Source organism: Arvicola amphibius, chromosome 10 (assembly GCF_903992535.2).
Source record: "Arvicola amphibius chromosome 10, mArvAmp1.2, whole genome shotgun sequence".
Classification (NCBI taxonomy): domain Eukaryota; kingdom Metazoa; phylum Chordata; class Mammalia; order Rodentia; family Cricetidae; genus Arvicola; species Arvicola amphibius.
This window is the reverse complement of record NC_052056.1, coordinates 82,799,492-82,816,511: the sequence shown is the minus strand read 5'-3', so window position 1 is coordinate 82,816,511 and position 17,020 is coordinate 82,799,492. Positions and strand designations below refer to the sequence as shown.

Genomic DNA, 17,020 nt, shown 5'->3' with positions numbered 1-17,020 from the left:
GCGTTACCTTGGTGATCTCCACGCAGTTGCGGGTGCACTGGACACACATCTTATCAATCTCGGTGGCGTTAGGGTGGAGGATGATCTCCGGAGCTGACAGAATGGTTTCCGCTTGGAACAGAGGAGCATTTCCAAGGATCAGAGAGTTGAAAGCTTGCAAGTTCCTAAGTGGAAGAACGCAAGGGCCATAGGACTCAGAGTATGAAACACACCAAGCGCCGACGGAAGGAGCAGAGTCTGGGGCCGAGGGGGAGGTCTGCTACACACTGTAAGCCACCATGTGGGGGCGACCATTGCCCATTGCCCCCTTTGTCTACTTTTATGCACCTTGGTCATTTCTGCTCGGGGAATCAAACGCCTACTGGTGAGAAATAATAACGAACACTGACCACCCAAAAGTCATCCCCAGCAGCGCTCTGCCTCCTGGGCATGCTGTCTGATCTTCCGTGGCGATCATTGAACAGGTGTCCATCCTCTCGCTTTGCCCTCTCTCCTCGGTCTCCAGAGGACAGGGCCCTTGTCTGTGACCAAGATCTAGTCCAGGCCCTCGCACATGGCTACTTCAGATAAAGCTTGGTTGGCTGGATGCACGGATACATGGGTGGGTGGATGCAGGCATGGGTGTGTGACAGCCAAACGAGTGGATGGATGGATGGATTCATCGGTGGGTGGATGAAGGCATGGGTGTGTGGTAGCCAAACAAATGGATGGATGGATGGACTCATCGGTGGGTGGATGCAGGCATGGGTGTGTGACAGCCAAATGAGTGGATGGATGGATGGACTCATCGGTGGGTGGATGCAGGCATGGGTGTGTGACAGCCAAATGAGTGGATGGATGGATGGACTCATCGGTGGGTGGATGCAGGCATGGGTGTGTGACAGCCAAATGAGTGGATGGATGGATGGACTCATCGGTGGGTGGATGCAGGCATGGTGTGTGGTAGCCAAACAAATGGATGGATGGATGGTGATGGGAGAGTAGATAGATGGATGGTGGATAGACCGATGGAATGCAGAAATGGGTGTGTGCATGCATGAGTGGTGGATGGATGGATGGATAATGGGATGATAGATTAGGTAAACATTATGAAAAGTAGCTCCAGATAAGGTGTTCTGTAGAACCTAAGTTTGATTTCCAGCATCCAAGCCAGGTGGTTCACACCTGTCCGTCACTCCAGCTGCAGGGACAGCCAACCATCTGACCCTCACTCTGGCTGCAGGGACAGCCAACCATCTGACCCTCACTCTGGCTGCAGGGACAGCCAACCATTTGACCCTCACTCTGGCTGCAGGGACAGCCAACCATCCCTTACTCTGGCTGCAGGGACAGCCAACCATCTGACCCTCACTTTGGCTGCAGGGACAGCCAACCAACCATCTGCCCGCCACTCCAGCTGCAGGGACAACCAACCACCGGCCCCACAGCTCCTGCACTCGTGATCATATACGTGCAATTTAAAATTAAATATTTTAAAATGTGTTTATGTTTTCAAAAAGGGCACTATGATGCAATGATGCCACCTTCAGAGCCTGACTCAAGAGTCATGGGGATGGCACTCATGGGCTGGCTCTTAGAATGACCCTGGGCTACAGTGTGTGTGTCTCCCAGCTGGCCGAGCTATGCTGCTGGTCCACAGGACCCACAGAGGACAGCAGCTTTGGTGCTGGACTGTCATGAGAAATCAGAACTCAGTACGCAGTGACCATTCCAACTGGTGATTGACTGTAGCCGGGGAAGAGGGCCGAGTCACCTGTCCTCCAAGTCCATCTCTCAGCATAAACAAGCTCTTCTGGGGCCTTCTGCTGCCAGACAAACAGGGTTACTCTGTCTTCCAGAGGCAGAGAGGCACACAGAAGCCTCGTATACCAGAAGGGGTTCATAGGAACAGGGGCCCACACAGAGGTAACCCCTCCCTGGTCAGCCTCCCCATCCGGCAGCCTGTGAGTCATGACCAGCCCAGGCACAACTCAGATGGGCTTACTTCAGGATGAGCTTCCCCAGGACGTCATAGATTCTGCCTTCCCAGTACTCGTAGTAGGAGGCCAGTTTGGGGGCCCTGCCTGTGTTGGTATGCACAACTAGACCTTCAACTTTGGTCAGCAGCGGTCCGATGGCCAGGTACCACCGGACCATGTGGTCCACGTCTTTGGCCCTTTCTCGTTCGATGTGCTCGAAGAATTCCTTCACACCTGTAGAGAAGGGCACGAGATACATAGAGCAGCGGTGTCTCAGAGGACTTCATAGCAGAGCATGTCCACACACCAGCCATGAGTCATGGCTGTCCACACATCAGGCATGGGTCAAGGGCCTGTCCACACATCAGCCATGGGTCAAGGGCCTGTCCACACATCAGCCATGAGTCATGGCTGTCCACACACCAGGCATGGGTCATGGCTGTCTACACATCAGCCATGGGTCAAGGGTCTGTCCACACACCAGGCATGGGTCATGGCTGTCCACACACCAGGCATGGGTCATGGCTGTCCACACACCAGGCATGGGTCATGGCTCTCCACACATCAGCCATGGGTCATGGCTGTCCACACATCAGCCATGGGCAAAGGCTATTCACACATCAGCCATGAGTCATGAGTCGTATGTACTCATGAAAATGGAGTTGATGCCAGAAGCTAAGACTCATCTCAAGACAAAAGCAAGTGATCCAGGGCCGTGATGGATGCTGGTGTCCTGCAGCCATCATAGTGGCTGTGATGCTTGTCTTCGATCTTTGACGACTAGTCTTCAGTTCCTTAAAACACCTCTAGCGTAATAAAACGTAAAAATAAGCCCATACAATATAGTTATCTGACTATCAACAAAGCTACACAGCTCGGTGTGGTGGTATGCACCTGCAATCCCAGGGCTGAGGCAGAGGATAGCAAGTTCAAGGCCAGCTTGGGCCACAAAGTGAGAACCCAACTCAAGAACAGGTAAGTCAGCTGGGCAGTGATGGCACACACCTTTAATCCCAGCACGCAGGAGGCAGAGACAGGCGGATCTCTGTGAGTTCGAAGCCAGCCTGGTCTACATAGTGAGACCTTGTTTTTCTCAAAATAAAAAATCTGGAGGGCTGGTGCTGTCCTGGGAGCAGAGCACTTCGCTGAACCCATGAGAGGCCCTGGTTCTAGCTGAGGACTGGAACCACCAATGGTCACAAGCTGTGAAACTATTAAGTAACGCAGAACAGAACATGGCAGAGGGTGGGACACAGGTCACAGCCATAATACTTCCCAGTAAAGGGCTGGGGTGGTTAAACCGGATTATTCCCATCACTGAATGCCTGGAGCACAGAGATGGTGACCACGGGGCCTCTCTTTCATCCCACGACTGGCGAGCTAGAAGCCAGGCCTACCTGGGAGCCCTTCCTCGGTTTTGGAGACTGGGTACCTAAAGAGGTTGACAGACTCGATTAGCGTGAGCCTGGAGGTGATGTCCTCCGCAATCTTGTGAATCTGGTGGACCAGAGACTCGAACTTGCCAATGGCCTGTTTGCAGCGATTGATGTAGTCAGCGATTCCTTGGGGGACGAGAAAGCAACTTGGTTCCATCCCTGCTGTCCCTGACCTTCCCACCAGCACTTGTGAGACTCATGGTGATGCCACTTATCTCACAGACCCTGTTCCTGCACCTGTGTTGACTGAGCCATGGCTAAGAGCCACTCATCCCCTGAAGGCTTGGGCCCAAGATGTTTGTAGGGCAGGAATCTACCAGGCTTAGCAGAGGGCTTCATTGCATTCACAGATACATTTGTGTTCATATTTGTGTGTGTACATATGTATGTGTGCATATATATGTATATGTACCTGTGTGTGCATATGTGAATGCACATATACATGCATAAGTATGTGCATATATGTATGTATGTGTATGCATGTGTATATGCGTGTGTTTATGTGTGTGTGCACTTAATAAATTTGTGTAGTTTATATTCAGATATTGTGACATTTTGGTTTTACAAGATCATTGCTTACGGTCCCTCTAGGTACTGGGCAGGTGACTCCGTGGGTAAGAGTATTTGTTCTGAAAACATGAGGATCTGAGTTTGAAGCTCTGGTACATAGTCGGGCAAGCCGTGCATACCTATAACCCCAGCATTGTGGGCAAAGACAGGCAGGACCTGAGCTCACTGGCGAGCCTCCTGAGAAGAGACTCTGCCTTGACACCGTCCTCTGGCCTCTGCATGCACACAGCACACCACACACACACACACACACACACACACACACACGCGCGCGCGCGCGCACGCGCGCGTGCGTGCGCAAGAAATACACATAAAACAAACTGTAATGCGGCCAGGAGCTGCGCGGTTACCTAGTGAGTTCCAGTTCAGTCTCTTGTACCCAGAGCGGAACACCCTGAGCAGCTCCTGGGAATGGTCTTCCAGGAGGGCCGTCTCTGCCTCGTTCAGCGTGTTGATAAGCAGGTGGTAATGGTCCAGCATGCGCTGGATGCCCTCCGTGTACCTGTGTGCCCAGCAGAGCGAACGGTGAGAGATGCAGGGCAGGATGTGAGAAGCACAGTAGCATGGCCCCCAGAGGCCTGACTGCCCCCCACCCCCGTGACTTCCGTCAGGACATCTGCAGAGGGCTGGGATGAGGCTCAGGGCCAGAGCAGTTGCGAGTGCTAGGCCCTGTCTGTCCCCAGAACAGTTCCAGGGGCAACTGTCACTCACATCGACAGGGAGGGGCCTGCCAGTGTCCTGTGCCCAGAGGAGCAACTCCACTTGTGAGTCACTGCTGAGTTGACTCCCCATGTGGTCAGTATTGCTAGTCATTCACCTTCAGTGCTAAAGCTCCACCAGGACAGACTGGGGGAGGGGCAACCACTGTCTTCAGTCACGGGCCCTTATGCTGAGCCCACCACAGGCTCTGACCAGTGACAGCCACAACCCTGGGTCGCACAGACCTGGTTAATCTCAGATCACAAAACAATACAGAGAGATGTGAAGGAGCAGAGAGCTCTGTGAGGGAGGAGTGGCGGAGGAGGGGAGGGAGGTGGGGGTAGGGAACTGGTTAGTGAGCAAAGTGTACATAAGTAAAACTGTAAATATAATAACAATTTTTTTAAAGAAATGAGTTAGACATAGTGGCACACGCCTTTAATCCCAGCACATGGGAGGCAGAAGCAGGTGGATCTCTGTGAGTTCGAGGCCAGCCTGGGCTACAGTGAGTCCTAGGTCAGCCTTCAGCTCTACATCTTGCTGAATTCTTCAGTTCAGCAGCCCCAGGTCCAGCTGGACTATAGAGTGAGTTCAAGACCAGCCTAGGTGCCGGGTGGTGGTAGCACACACCTTTAATCTCAGTACTTGGGAGGCAGAGGCAGGCAGATCTCTGTGAGTTCGAGGCCAGCTTGATCTACAAGACCTAGTTCCAGGACAGGCTTCAAAAGCTACAGAAAAACCCTGTCTCAAGGAAAAAAAAAAAAAAGCCTAGGCAACTGAGAGGGAACCTGTCCCCCAAAGTTAATTTTTAAATAAGGATAAAATTAAATCAAAATGCATAAAGGGAACAAGAGCTTTGAGGGGAGGGCTCCACCACCACCTTTGGGAGTGTCAGGTAGCGGTGTTGAAGGAACAGACCAGTTGATGAAGTGCTTGCCTTGCAAATATGAGGACCTGAGCTCGACCTCCCGCCCCCATGTATAAAGCAGCATGGTGGTAAACTCCTACAGTCCCAGCTCTAGGGAGGAAAACAGCTCCCTGTGGCTCACCAGCGGTCAGCATAGCCAGACCAGGGAGCCGCAGACCAGGGAGAGAGTCTGCCTCAAAAATAAGGTGCATGGACGGTGTCTAAGGACAACACCCAACTTTGACCTGGGTCCACATACTCATACACCTAGCACACACATATGTATGCATGCATGCATGCACATGCACACACACATATACACATAGAGACACAGACATGGGCACAAGCATGCACGCACGCACGCACGCGCGCGCGCGCGCGCGCACACACACACACACATACACACACACACACTTTAAAACAACAGTAAAGAATGTCAAGAGGCCCTGAGACCAAAGTGTCCCCTCTGACTGAAGAAGGGTCTTCTCACCTGAGGAATTTGTCTTCTTGGAGGGCCACGTTCCTGGCCAGTTCAGGGACAGTGAATCCCAGCTGCTCTAAGTACTTGGTTTCATTAATAATCTCTCTGAGAACCGGAGAGAAGTTGATGACAAACACGGCTCCCTTTTCCATAGGGGGCGCGTCCTCGGCCGTGATGGTGGTCTGTGGAAGAGACGACACACAGCCTGGAAGTATCTGCCACTGCTTGTAAAGTTCACTAAGCATGATTTACACAGACCAGTGGGTCCCTTTCCCCAGCAGATGGACGCAGACTGGACTAGTGTGTCACACATTCTGTTTTGCAGAGCTGTTCAATAATCTAGTTTGGGGCTGGTGCTCATTGTATAAAATGCTTTCTCTGGAAGCAGGAAGACCTAAGTTTGGATGCTCAGTGCCATGTAGAATTTCAGGCATATGTGCACATGTGCATACCATAGATAATATCAGAGAGAGAGAGAGAGAGAGAGAGAGAGAGAGAGAGAGAGAGAGAGAGAGAGAGAGAGAGAGAGAGAGAGAGAGGAGAGAAGAGAGAGAGAGAGAGAGAGAGAGAGAGAGAGAGAGAGAGAGAGAGAGAGAGAGAGAGAGAGAGAATTCTTGGGGTTGCAAGGCCAGCCAATCTAGCCAAATGCGTGAGTTCTTGGTTCAATGAGAGACCCTGTCTCAAAAAATGTTGTTGGGGGTAATTGAGGAAGACACTTGATGTCAACCTCTGGTCTCTGCATATGTGAACATACGTGCAAATACTACACACACACATACACACACACACACACACACACACCCCTTCAGTTTAGCAGCCCCAGGTCCAGCTGGACTACAGAGTGAGATCAAGACCAGCCTAGGCAACTGAGTGGGACCCTGTCCCAAAATAAAAAGGGAGACACCCAGGACTATTTCTCAGAAGTCAATCCCCTGCCTTGAATCCCCTAGGGAGGGATTGGGGTGTGGCTAAGTGGTAGTGTGCTTTCCTAGCGTGTACAAGGCCCTGGGGAGTGGGGGAGAAAGAATTCTACTTAGTTGCCAATATTAGGTGAAGTACTAGAAAAACGGAGATTTCTGACTTTACTTGGAAAACAGAGAAACCAAATCATATTGGCAGGCACGGGCTAGAATTGGGTGGCTGACTCCCTTGGGGGCCAGGCTTTGAACACCCCAGCTCCCCCAGGTTTATGGGACGCTCTGGCCTCAGGATGGCAAAGAAGCTGCCCACTAGAAAGAGTTTCCGGGACAACAGACACAAACCACCAGGTCAACAGACGCCAACCTCCTGAGTGGTGGCCACGGGCCAGGCCCAAAGCCAAAGTTCAAAACCAGTCACCTGGGGGCCTTCGAGGTGACTTGGTGAGAAACGGCGCTTGCCACCAACCTGCGCTCAGTCCCTGGAGCCCACCCGGAGGAAGAAAACTGGCCCTGCAAGCTGTGCTCTGACGTCCACACGCACACAGAGGCGCACACACATCCACACGCTAATGAGTCATGTAAAACCTGTGGCTCATGGAAGAGTCAATTAGGACAGCACAGATCTCTGTCATCCAGTCCACTCAATTATTTTAATTCATATACATGTGTGCAAGTGTATGGAGGGTGTGCACATATGTACATACATACATGTATGTACATGGATGTGAAGGACAGACAGCAACCTCGGGCATCATTTCTCCCCTGCCTTCTGTTTTTTAAAGATTTATTATATATATATATATATACACATATATATATGAATATAAATGAGGGGAGTGGGTATATACATATGAATGCAGGTAACTAGGGGACCAGAAGAGAACATCAGAGCCCCTGGATTGGAGTCACAGGGAGCTGTGAGGTCCCCTCCCCCTCCCCATGTGGACATGAGGACACGCTTAACCCCTGAGCCCTCATCTCTCCAGCGCACTTTTTATTTTGAGGCAGGGTCTCTCACTGGCCGGAAACACCCAAGGTGCGCATGCTTCCAGCTGAGCCGTCTCCCCAGCCCCTCGACTTGTTTTCTGAAGGAGAATACCGAGCCACCCAAGGGGTGCGTGTAGCTGCTGCCGTCCATGGCGCCTCTGTTCCCCTCCCTGCCCCCTCTGTGGCGGGGTGGAAGGGCCCACCTTGGTGAGAAGGCTCTTCTTCATGAGGTGTGGAAGGCTCAGCTCCGTGTTCTCCTTCCACTGCTCGTACTTGCGGTCTTCGTAGTCCTTCATGGTCCTGCCCACCTCCAGGTACCTCTGCTTTACCTGCCGGGAAGTGGAACAACAAGCATTGCCTTCTCCTTGCTCTGCTGCTCCCCGCATAAACTATATGGATTTTTTAAAGATTTATTTTATTTTTAATTATGTGTGTGTGTGTGTGCATATGCACATAAGCGTGAGTGCCCATGGGGGCCAGAGGTATCAGATCCCCTGGAGCTAGAGAGGTACCATTGGTGGTGAGTCACACAACATGAGAACTAGAATCGAATTCAAGTCTCCTGAGAAAGCAGGTACTCGCTCTTAACCACTGGGCTCTCTCTCCAGCCCCGAACTCTATAGTTCTTTAACAAAAACGTCTGTCAGCCTCTGCTTTACCACATACAGAAAGCTTTGGGTTAAGAGATGGCCATGGTCAAAAAGACAGTGGTCATGAGCATGTGGCTCAGCTGGAAGAGTGTTTGCTTAACATAACCTCAGGGCTCCATCCCCAGCACCACACAAGCCAAATGCGGTGGCGCTCATCTCTGATCCCAGAACTTGGGAGATGGAGGCAGGAGAATCAGGAGTTCAAAGTCCTCTTGGCTACACAGTGAGTTCGAGGTCAGACAGCTATGTAGGATGCTGCCCCAAAAATAAATCTAAAAGATAGATAGATAGATAGATAGATAGACGAATGAACGGATGGACAGACAGACAGACAGAGATACATAAATGAATGACAATAGTCATCCTTCAAAACGAAGCCAAATCTAAGGAGATCAGGCATCGTGGGGACAGAGACTGAAAGAGAAGGAAAAAGGAAACAAGAAGGAAGGAAGCCTTAGAAATGGATACTCAGGAATCAGGGCATGCCACTGGCCGGCTGAGGTGGCAGCCACCCAGCTAGAGGGGCACAGCGCAGCCTCCCGAGGCCGTGACACACCTCCTGGCCGCGGTCACTGTCCAGGAGTTCCTCGACCTCCTGGAACCTGAGGATGGTGTGCTTGATCCTGTAGAAGAGGGAGCGCTCCCAGCAGATGGCGCCCGCCACTGGAGGGTGGTTCTTGTACAGCGGCGGGCTGTCCAGGTTCCGCACAAAGATCTTATTAACGATGTCGATCTGAAAAGTGAGCGGGCGCTCTGGTCAGCCTCCCGTGGGCCGTGACAGACAGGCAAGACTGAAGTAGAGGACGGAATTTTGCAAGGAATGCAAATAAGGGCTGAGCATGGCGAAGCCCTGGGGCAGCTGAGACTCTGGGGTCCACCCTCAGCCCTGGCTGTGGGAGGACAGCAAGACAATAATAAATAAGTAGATAGATAGATTGATAGATAGATAGATAGATAGATAGATAGATAGATAGATAGATAGATGATAGATAGATAGATAATTTAAATAAGATATGGTGCAATATTTACTACTTTTTTCTTTCTTGTGCTCTCAATCTCTTTTTCTCTAAGCATCCCAAGTTGTGTGCATTAAAATAGCAAACCGTACACCCTGCATATACTGATTTGATTGAATTATTTGAAATCCATAAACCTCTTCTAGAGGTGATCCCTGGCAGATGTTCCTTTGAAAGGAACATCTCTAGGCTGGGCTGTGGCCTTGTATTCACAGCCCAGGCAGCCATGGGTTTCCCGGTTACCTCTTTGCAGTACTGGGCCAGAATGTCGTTAAACTTCATCATCATCTGCCGGTTGATGGCCTCCCGGGAGCGGATATGCTTAAACTTTAACAGCATGTCAAAGGCCGCTTCCGCCGACCGCAGCGTTTTGAAAGATTCATCAATAAAATTTTTTGCTTCTTTCTCAATAACCTGTCAGAAGAAAAAAAATAAGAAAGGAAGGAAGGAAGGAAAGGATGGGAGGAAGGAAGGAAGGAAGGAAGGAAGGAGGGAGGGAGGGAGGGAGGGAGGGAGGGAGGGAGGGAGGAAGGAAGGAAGGAAGGAAGGAAAGAGGGAGGGAGGGGGGGGGGGGGGAGGGAAAGGAGGGGAGGAAAGGCTGAAAAAAAAAAACAGCTACTATCGTGGTCTTTCAAAAAACCAGGGTGGAGGAATTAGCAGCTTGAGCCAAGCCTCTGCCCTGTCTCAGTGAGAAGAACTTGCCTGGACTCGGGGAAGGCACAGTTGGGAAAGTGTTTGCCTTGCAGGCATGTGGACTTAAGTTGGAACCCCAAGACCCACATGAAAAACCTGAGTGGCCACACCTGTTACCCCAACTCTGAGGGTGGGAGTCGAGACAGAAAGAGACCCTGACTCAAAGGAATATGTAGGGCATGGCAGAGCAGGACAGATGCTCTTCTGGCCTCTGCAGGAGTACACAGACACATGCAACACACACACACACACACAAACATACACAATGTGCACGCACATGCACAGAGATAAATAAATCCTTAAAAGGAGATGGTAAGCGTAAGCAAACAGGAGGCCTGGCCTCTGCTTCCGTGGTGGAATCGATGGTGGTGACACTTGCCAGAACTTCAAGCTTGAAGTCATCCATCACATATTTCCAGTATGGAGAGGACTTGATGCTGAAGGGGTCAAAGCTCAAGCTTTCCATTGGGGTGACCAAGCTGTCTACCCTGCAAAGGACATCGTCGATACGCTTGGGGTCCCCCGTCACAGCCTTGAGCTCTGGACCAAATATGTTGTAAAATTCCTCCATGACCTGGGGGTAGGACAGAATGGAAGGGGGCTAAGCGTCCTTTGGTTTATTCCAACCTTTCTATCCATAAATGGCATTTTGAGATTAGCCTGAAGGCAACCTTCTCCTCATCTGAGACCTTTGGTGCTATATCCTTGCAGCAGGATGAGATTCAGAGGCCCTGGGGCCCAGAGAGATGGCTCAGTGGTTAAGAGCACTGGCCACTCTTCTAGAGGACCTGGGTTTCATTCCCAGCACCCACATGGCAGCTCACAACCCTCTGTATCTTTTTCACTCTGGATGCCCCCCTGTAAGCCAGCTACTCTGACTAAACATGACATCATACAAGAGTAACAGAGAAAAGGGGAGCCAGAGTTCCTGTAGGCTAAGGGGGGAGGGAGGCTGGTGAGATGCGAAGTAAAAACAGCTGAGCATGGTGCAGGAGTCTCTGCTGTTCTGACAAGGTTAAAATGATGACGCACCTGCCGGGCGGGGGTGGCGCATGCCTTTAACCCCAGCACTCGGGAGGCAGAGGCAGGCGGATCTCTGTGAGTTCCAGGCCAGCCTGGTCTACAGAGCGAGTTCCAGGAAAGCCAGGACTGTTACACAGAAAAACCCTGTCTTGAAAAACAACATCAAAAAAAAAAAAAAAAAGCTTATATAGCTTTCTAGTGACTCCATATTAGAATAAAGGGATTTATTTATTTATTTTGAGACATGGTCTCATTATGTAACTCTGGCTGGCCTGGAACTCTCCAGGTAGACCAGGCTGGACTCCCGCTCACAGATCCACCTGCCTCTGCCCCTCCTGTGCAAGGCTGAAAGGCAAGCACCACCACCCTCATCAATTCTGGGTTCCATCCCTCCCACCACATAATCCAGCTGGGTATACGGGTATACCTGTAATTCCAACACTTGGAAGGTGGAGGCAGGAGGGTCAGAAGTTCAAGGTTTTCAATGACAAAGAGAGTTTGAGGCTAGCCTGGGCTACATGAGACCCTGTCTAAAACATAATAATAAGGATTAAAGGAGGACAACAAAATGTTCAGAAAGAACTTTAAAGTCGCATGCCCTGCACTTTCTTGTCCATGCTGCTGTTATGACAAGGTGAAGAAGGATGTGGGAAGAGAAGGTGTCCTGTCTCCATTGTCTCTCCCGCAATGTCCCATTTTGTCGTGCGTGGGCATGTATATGCCCGTGTGTGTGTGTGTGTGTGTGTGTGTGTGTGACCAGAGGTGGATGTCGAGTGTCTTCCTTACCCACTTGTCTTTTCTTTGAGTCTCTCACTGAACCTGGGACTCTAGGATTCAGCAAGCCTGGTGGCCATCGAACCCCAGGGACCCACCTCCCCAGCACTAGAGTTACCGCAGGCTCAGTTTAGGCTCTGATGTGGGGGCTGGGGATCTGAACTCAGATCCTCACGTTTGCTCAACCAGTGCTTTACTGACTGAGCTGCCTCCCCAGACTGTGGAGATGTAGCCAGCCTTGGTTTTGCTCTGTCTTGTTCATTTGTTTCCCCAGCAATGAGCATGAGTTCAGGCACACCATGGGCTCCCCGTGAGTGTGCAAAGCGAATGAGAAGATGAATCACTATAGTGGTATTTCATTTGTATTTTAATAAATAAAGCTTGCCTGAAGATCAGAGAGTAAAACAGCCCCACTGGTCAGCCTTACAGACCAGGCAGTGGTGACACACACCTTTAATCCCAGTAGCCACACTAGTTTGCCACAGAAACCAGGCAGTAGTGGTGCACGCCTTTAATCCCAGCACTAGATAAGAATATAAAATGGGAGGAGACAACTCTCTCACACAGTCTCATTCTGAGGATTCAGGAGGAGGCAGGATCACCATTTTGGACTGAGATAGAGGTAAGAGCCAGTGATTAGCTGTTTTTCTTTTCTGACCTTCAGACTGAACCCCAATGTCTAAGTTTTTATTAGACAGATCACCTCCAGGCAAGGTCTGTGCTAGCCACCCAGATACTAAACATGTGCCCCTCTGGTGGGTGGTAGACAGGCAAATACCCAGTACAAGGAGAGCTCAGGAGGCCATCTGCCAGCAGAGGGGGGCAGGGCGCAAAGAAAAACCACAGAGCCTGCTGGGAAAATGATTCAGTCAGTAAAAAGCATGAGGACCCACAATGGATGGCCAGGCGTGGTCGCTCATGCTTGTAATCCCAGCACAGGGGAGGTGGAGACAGACGGGTTCCTGAGATTCATTGGCCAGCCAGCCGAGATACACACACACACAGCCACAAAAGACCTGGGGTACAGCAGGACATTCTGGTCCATTCTACTTCGGGGCTTTGTTTGTTTGTTTGTTTGTTTTTTGTTTTTCGAGACAGGGTTTACTCTGTGGCTTTGGAGCCTGTCCTGGCACTAGCTTTTGTAGACCAGGCTGACTTCGAACTCACAGAGATCCACCTGCCTCTGCCTCCCAAGTGCTGGGATTAAAGGCGTGTGCCACCACCACCTGGCTTCTGGTCCATTCTAGAATATTCTATATGTTTTTCTTTCGAAAGTTTCTAATGAACCCTTTCAGGTCTTCAAAATCTCCCCAGCACAGTGGCACACCCCCCCCCCATTCAAAGGCCAGAATGTTTCCTTCCATCAGGCAAATCCATACACAACACAGAAGGCGTGGTTCCTACCTGCAGGACATCAGCAAGGTCCTGGCAGATGCCAGCCATGTAGTCTGTTCTCTCAAACAGCCGCTTGCGGTCAAACTCCCATCGTGCCTCCCGACCAGAAGCCTCAATCTTGGCCCGGATGTCGAAGTAGGATTTCTTCCACAGCTTGAGAGTATTTCTGGCATCCAGAGTTTTGTGCTGGGCATTCGCTCTGTTTTCTCTGTTAGGCAAAGAGATGCCAGGCTTCGAGCAAAGATGCAGTCGCCCACATCTGAGCCACACTCCCCCCAGGGCATTGGTATTTGAGAGGATTCTCCTCCAGGACATTCCTAGCGCCAAGTCCTCCTCAGGGAATGCTTCTTCACGAGCCACTATGATTTGCAAGGGTGCAAAAAAGCCCCCAAGCTGGGTCCAGGCTGTTCCTCTGCAGCCATCCGACCTGGTTCCCAGGAAAGCGTGGTCACTTGGGGGGGGGGGGTGGCCTTGGTGCCTGTCCTCATGGTCAACGTGGCAGCCTCAACCTTGGAGCTCAGACCCCGTGTGGAGCTGATCTCACCCACGCAGACTGTATGGGGAGTGAGAAATGGCTGGGTGCAGCATGGCGGTGGTGTGTGTGTTTAGCTTTGTGAGATGCTGCGTTCGATCCCCACATCACGAACACACAAAATGGCTAAAAATCATCACCTGTCAGGCTGCTCTTCCTGAGGACCCAGGCCTAGGACTGAGCATTCCCCAGCCATTTACCTCAGTTTCTCCAAATGTAAAATCACACGCGTGGCGCTGGAGACGCCACTCAGCCTTTGAGAGCATGTAGCCAGAGTTCAGATCCCATCATGCACTCTGGGCAGCACACAGTGTGTGTAACTAGAGCTCCGGGAAATCCGATGCCCACTTCTGGCCTCGGCTGCAGGCACTGCACACACGTGTGCATACCTTCACACAGACACACACCCATACACATAAGTAAAAATAAAGTAGGTCATGCATGGTGAAGTATATCTTTAAGGCCAGCACTTGGGAGGCAGAGGCAGATAGATCTATTTGTCAAGTTCCAGGCCAGCCAGAGATACGTAATAAGTCCCAGTCTCAAAAATGTATGAATAACTCAAACACATACATCATTGTATGTTACACAATATATCATATGTGGAATTGTATATTACAGTGTGTAAATAAAATACATATTATGTATTTTATTTATATATAAGTGCAGTACCCAAGAAGGCCAGGAGGGGCATCAGATCCCCTGGAGCTCTACTTCCAGGCAGGAGGCTATAAATTGCCTGTGGGTGCTGGAAACTGGACCCAAGTTCTCTGGGAAAACAGCAAATGCTCTTAATCACTGAGCCGCCTTCCCAGCCCTATAAAGAAGGCTCTTAAGTCAACCAATGTGATGGCTGGAACACTGAGAGCATTTGAATCTCTGATATGGTTTTGCAGTGCCGGGGATGAAACCCAGGCCCCGGTGCACTAGGCACCTGCTCTATGGCTGAGCCCCCCAGCCCTGAACTGCGCACAGCCCGGACTCCAGAGGGAGCCCGTTGGCCCTGTAGCTTCTCACTTGAACAGGGTGCGCAGGTTGATGACTCTGCACACGCGCTCAGCGATCTCCCAGGCGATGCGCTCCATGAGTGGGATCATCCTCTCGTCCTTGTTGTAGTGTCTCGAGATGATCCACACCATGCGGAGGGCACTCATCATGGACGGGATGGTGTCCAGGACCACGTGGAAGTTGGAACCGTGTGTGATGTTCTGCCAAAGCCACATGGGGGACAGAAGAGGGGCTCTCTCTCTCTCTCTCTCTCTCTCTCTCTCTCTCTCTCTCTCTCTCTCTCTCTCTCTCTGGACTTCTTAAACAGAGTGCCCAGGCTAGCCTCAAAATTACTACGTAGCCCTTAAAAAAATTTTTATATGTAAAATGCATCCTTAAAAATAATTACTATGTAGCAGAGGACAACTTTCAACTCCTGACCCTCTCTCTTCCATTTTTCGAGTACTGGGATTCCATGCGTGCACCACCGTACCCGGTCCTGTAGAGTTTTTGTTTGCTCGTTTATTTGTTTATTTGAGACAGGATCTCACTGTGTAGCACAGGCTGGCCTGACAGTCTGGATTCTTCTGTCTCAGCCTCCTGAGTGCTGGGAGCATAGGAGTGTTATGATGGTTTGGAAGATAATGCCCCCTCCCAGGGAGGGGCACGGTTGGAAGGTGTGGCCTTGTTAGAGGAAGCGTGCCACTGTGGAAGTGAGTTTTTCTGTCTCTTATGCTCAAGCCATGCCCAGTGTGGCACACAGTTCACTTCCTGTTGCCTGCCGATCAAGACATAGAACTCTCAGCTCCTTCTCCAGTACCATGTCTGCCTGTACGCTGTCATGCTTCCCACCATGAAGATAACAGACTAAACCTCTGAAACTGTGAGCCAAGCCAACCAAATGGCTTCCTTTTATAAGAATTTCTGTGGTCATGGTGTCTCTTCACAGCACTAGAAACCCTGACGAAGACAGGAGCATCACTGTGCCTGGATTCATTGATACACTATCTAGAAGACTTGGTGAACACCTGAACTGAGGGAGAAAGCCCTGTGGATTGAAATATTGGATAATTTAGGGGATAATGGCAAACAGCTCTGGTGTTTTTCCCCAAATATATTCTTTATCTGATGTTAGTTAAATTGGTAGATGAGGACTCACTGTCTACACATGGGTGTATACACACACACACAGACACACACACAGACACAGACACAGAGACACAGACACACACACAGACACACACACAGAGACACACACACAGACACACACACACATACAGACACACACACAGACACACACACAGAGACACACATAGACACACACACACAGACACACACACAGACACACACACAAATACTAGTGTGCTTTCCCAAGCACAACTATTAGTCGTCTATTTGTCCTCTAGAACTAAATTAAGATGGAGGAGTGTGGCTACTCTGCTACCCTGAAACCAGCAGGCTGGGAGGTGAGCAATTCTCCTGGAGAGGCCCTGGCTCTGAGCCTCCATGTGGAAGGAAGCCAAGGACGCCCAAGCAGAAAGGAGCATGCAAGAAAGACAGCCACTCTAGAAGGGGATGCGCTACCCAGTCACCCAATGGATGCCCTGGGAGGCAAGATGAACGTCTCTATGGAGCCCTTGCCAAATCCTGACCCATTAAATGGGAAACAGGTTTTTATCAAGAAAACAATGGCACACCAATACACAGTACAGTGACTGTCCTAATTAATGGTAGCTATCAACTTGACATAGCCTAGGGTCATCTAAAGAAGCCTCAATTTAAGGACTGCTTTGATCAGACTGACCTGTGGTCATGTCTGAGGAATTGTCTTAGTTGATCATTGATATGGGAGGGATTGATCAGCCAACTGTGGGTGGCACCATCCCTAGGCAGGTGGGCCTGCACTATATAAGGAAGAGAGTTGGAGGGCTAGAGAGATGACATGGGGTGAAGAGCACTGGCTACTCTTCAGAGAACCTTGGCTTGATTCCC

The 17,020-nt window shown here is 50.6% G+C and overlaps 1 protein-coding gene across 1 annotated transcript in view; it reads right to left on the bottom strand.

Annotated features, from left to right (window-relative positions):
• Dnah10 (dynein axonemal heavy chain 10) overlaps positions 1–17,020 on the bottom strand; it is a 124,112-nt gene that overhangs the window by 89,220 nt on the left and 17,872 nt on the right. The window contains exons 10-20 of the mRNA XM_038346140.1: positions 15,059–15,249; positions 13,519–13,717; positions 10,697–10,891; positions 9,868–10,038; positions 9,165–9,341; positions 8,162–8,287; positions 6,061–6,233; positions 4,315–4,466; positions 3,356–3,520; positions 1,985–2,192; positions 8–164 (exon numbers count right to left, since the gene is read on the bottom strand). Coding sequence (XP_038202068.1) covers positions 8–164; positions 1,985–2,192; positions 3,356–3,520; positions 4,315–4,466; positions 6,061–6,233; positions 8,162–8,287; positions 9,165–9,341; positions 9,868–10,038; positions 10,697–10,891; positions 13,519–13,717; positions 15,059–15,249 — 1,914 coding nt within the window. The remainder of the gene's footprint in view (positions 1–7; positions 165–1,984; positions 2,193–3,355; positions 3,521–4,314; positions 4,467–6,060; positions 6,234–8,161; positions 8,288–9,164; positions 9,342–9,867; positions 10,039–10,696; positions 10,892–13,518; positions 13,718–15,058; positions 15,250–17,020) is intronic.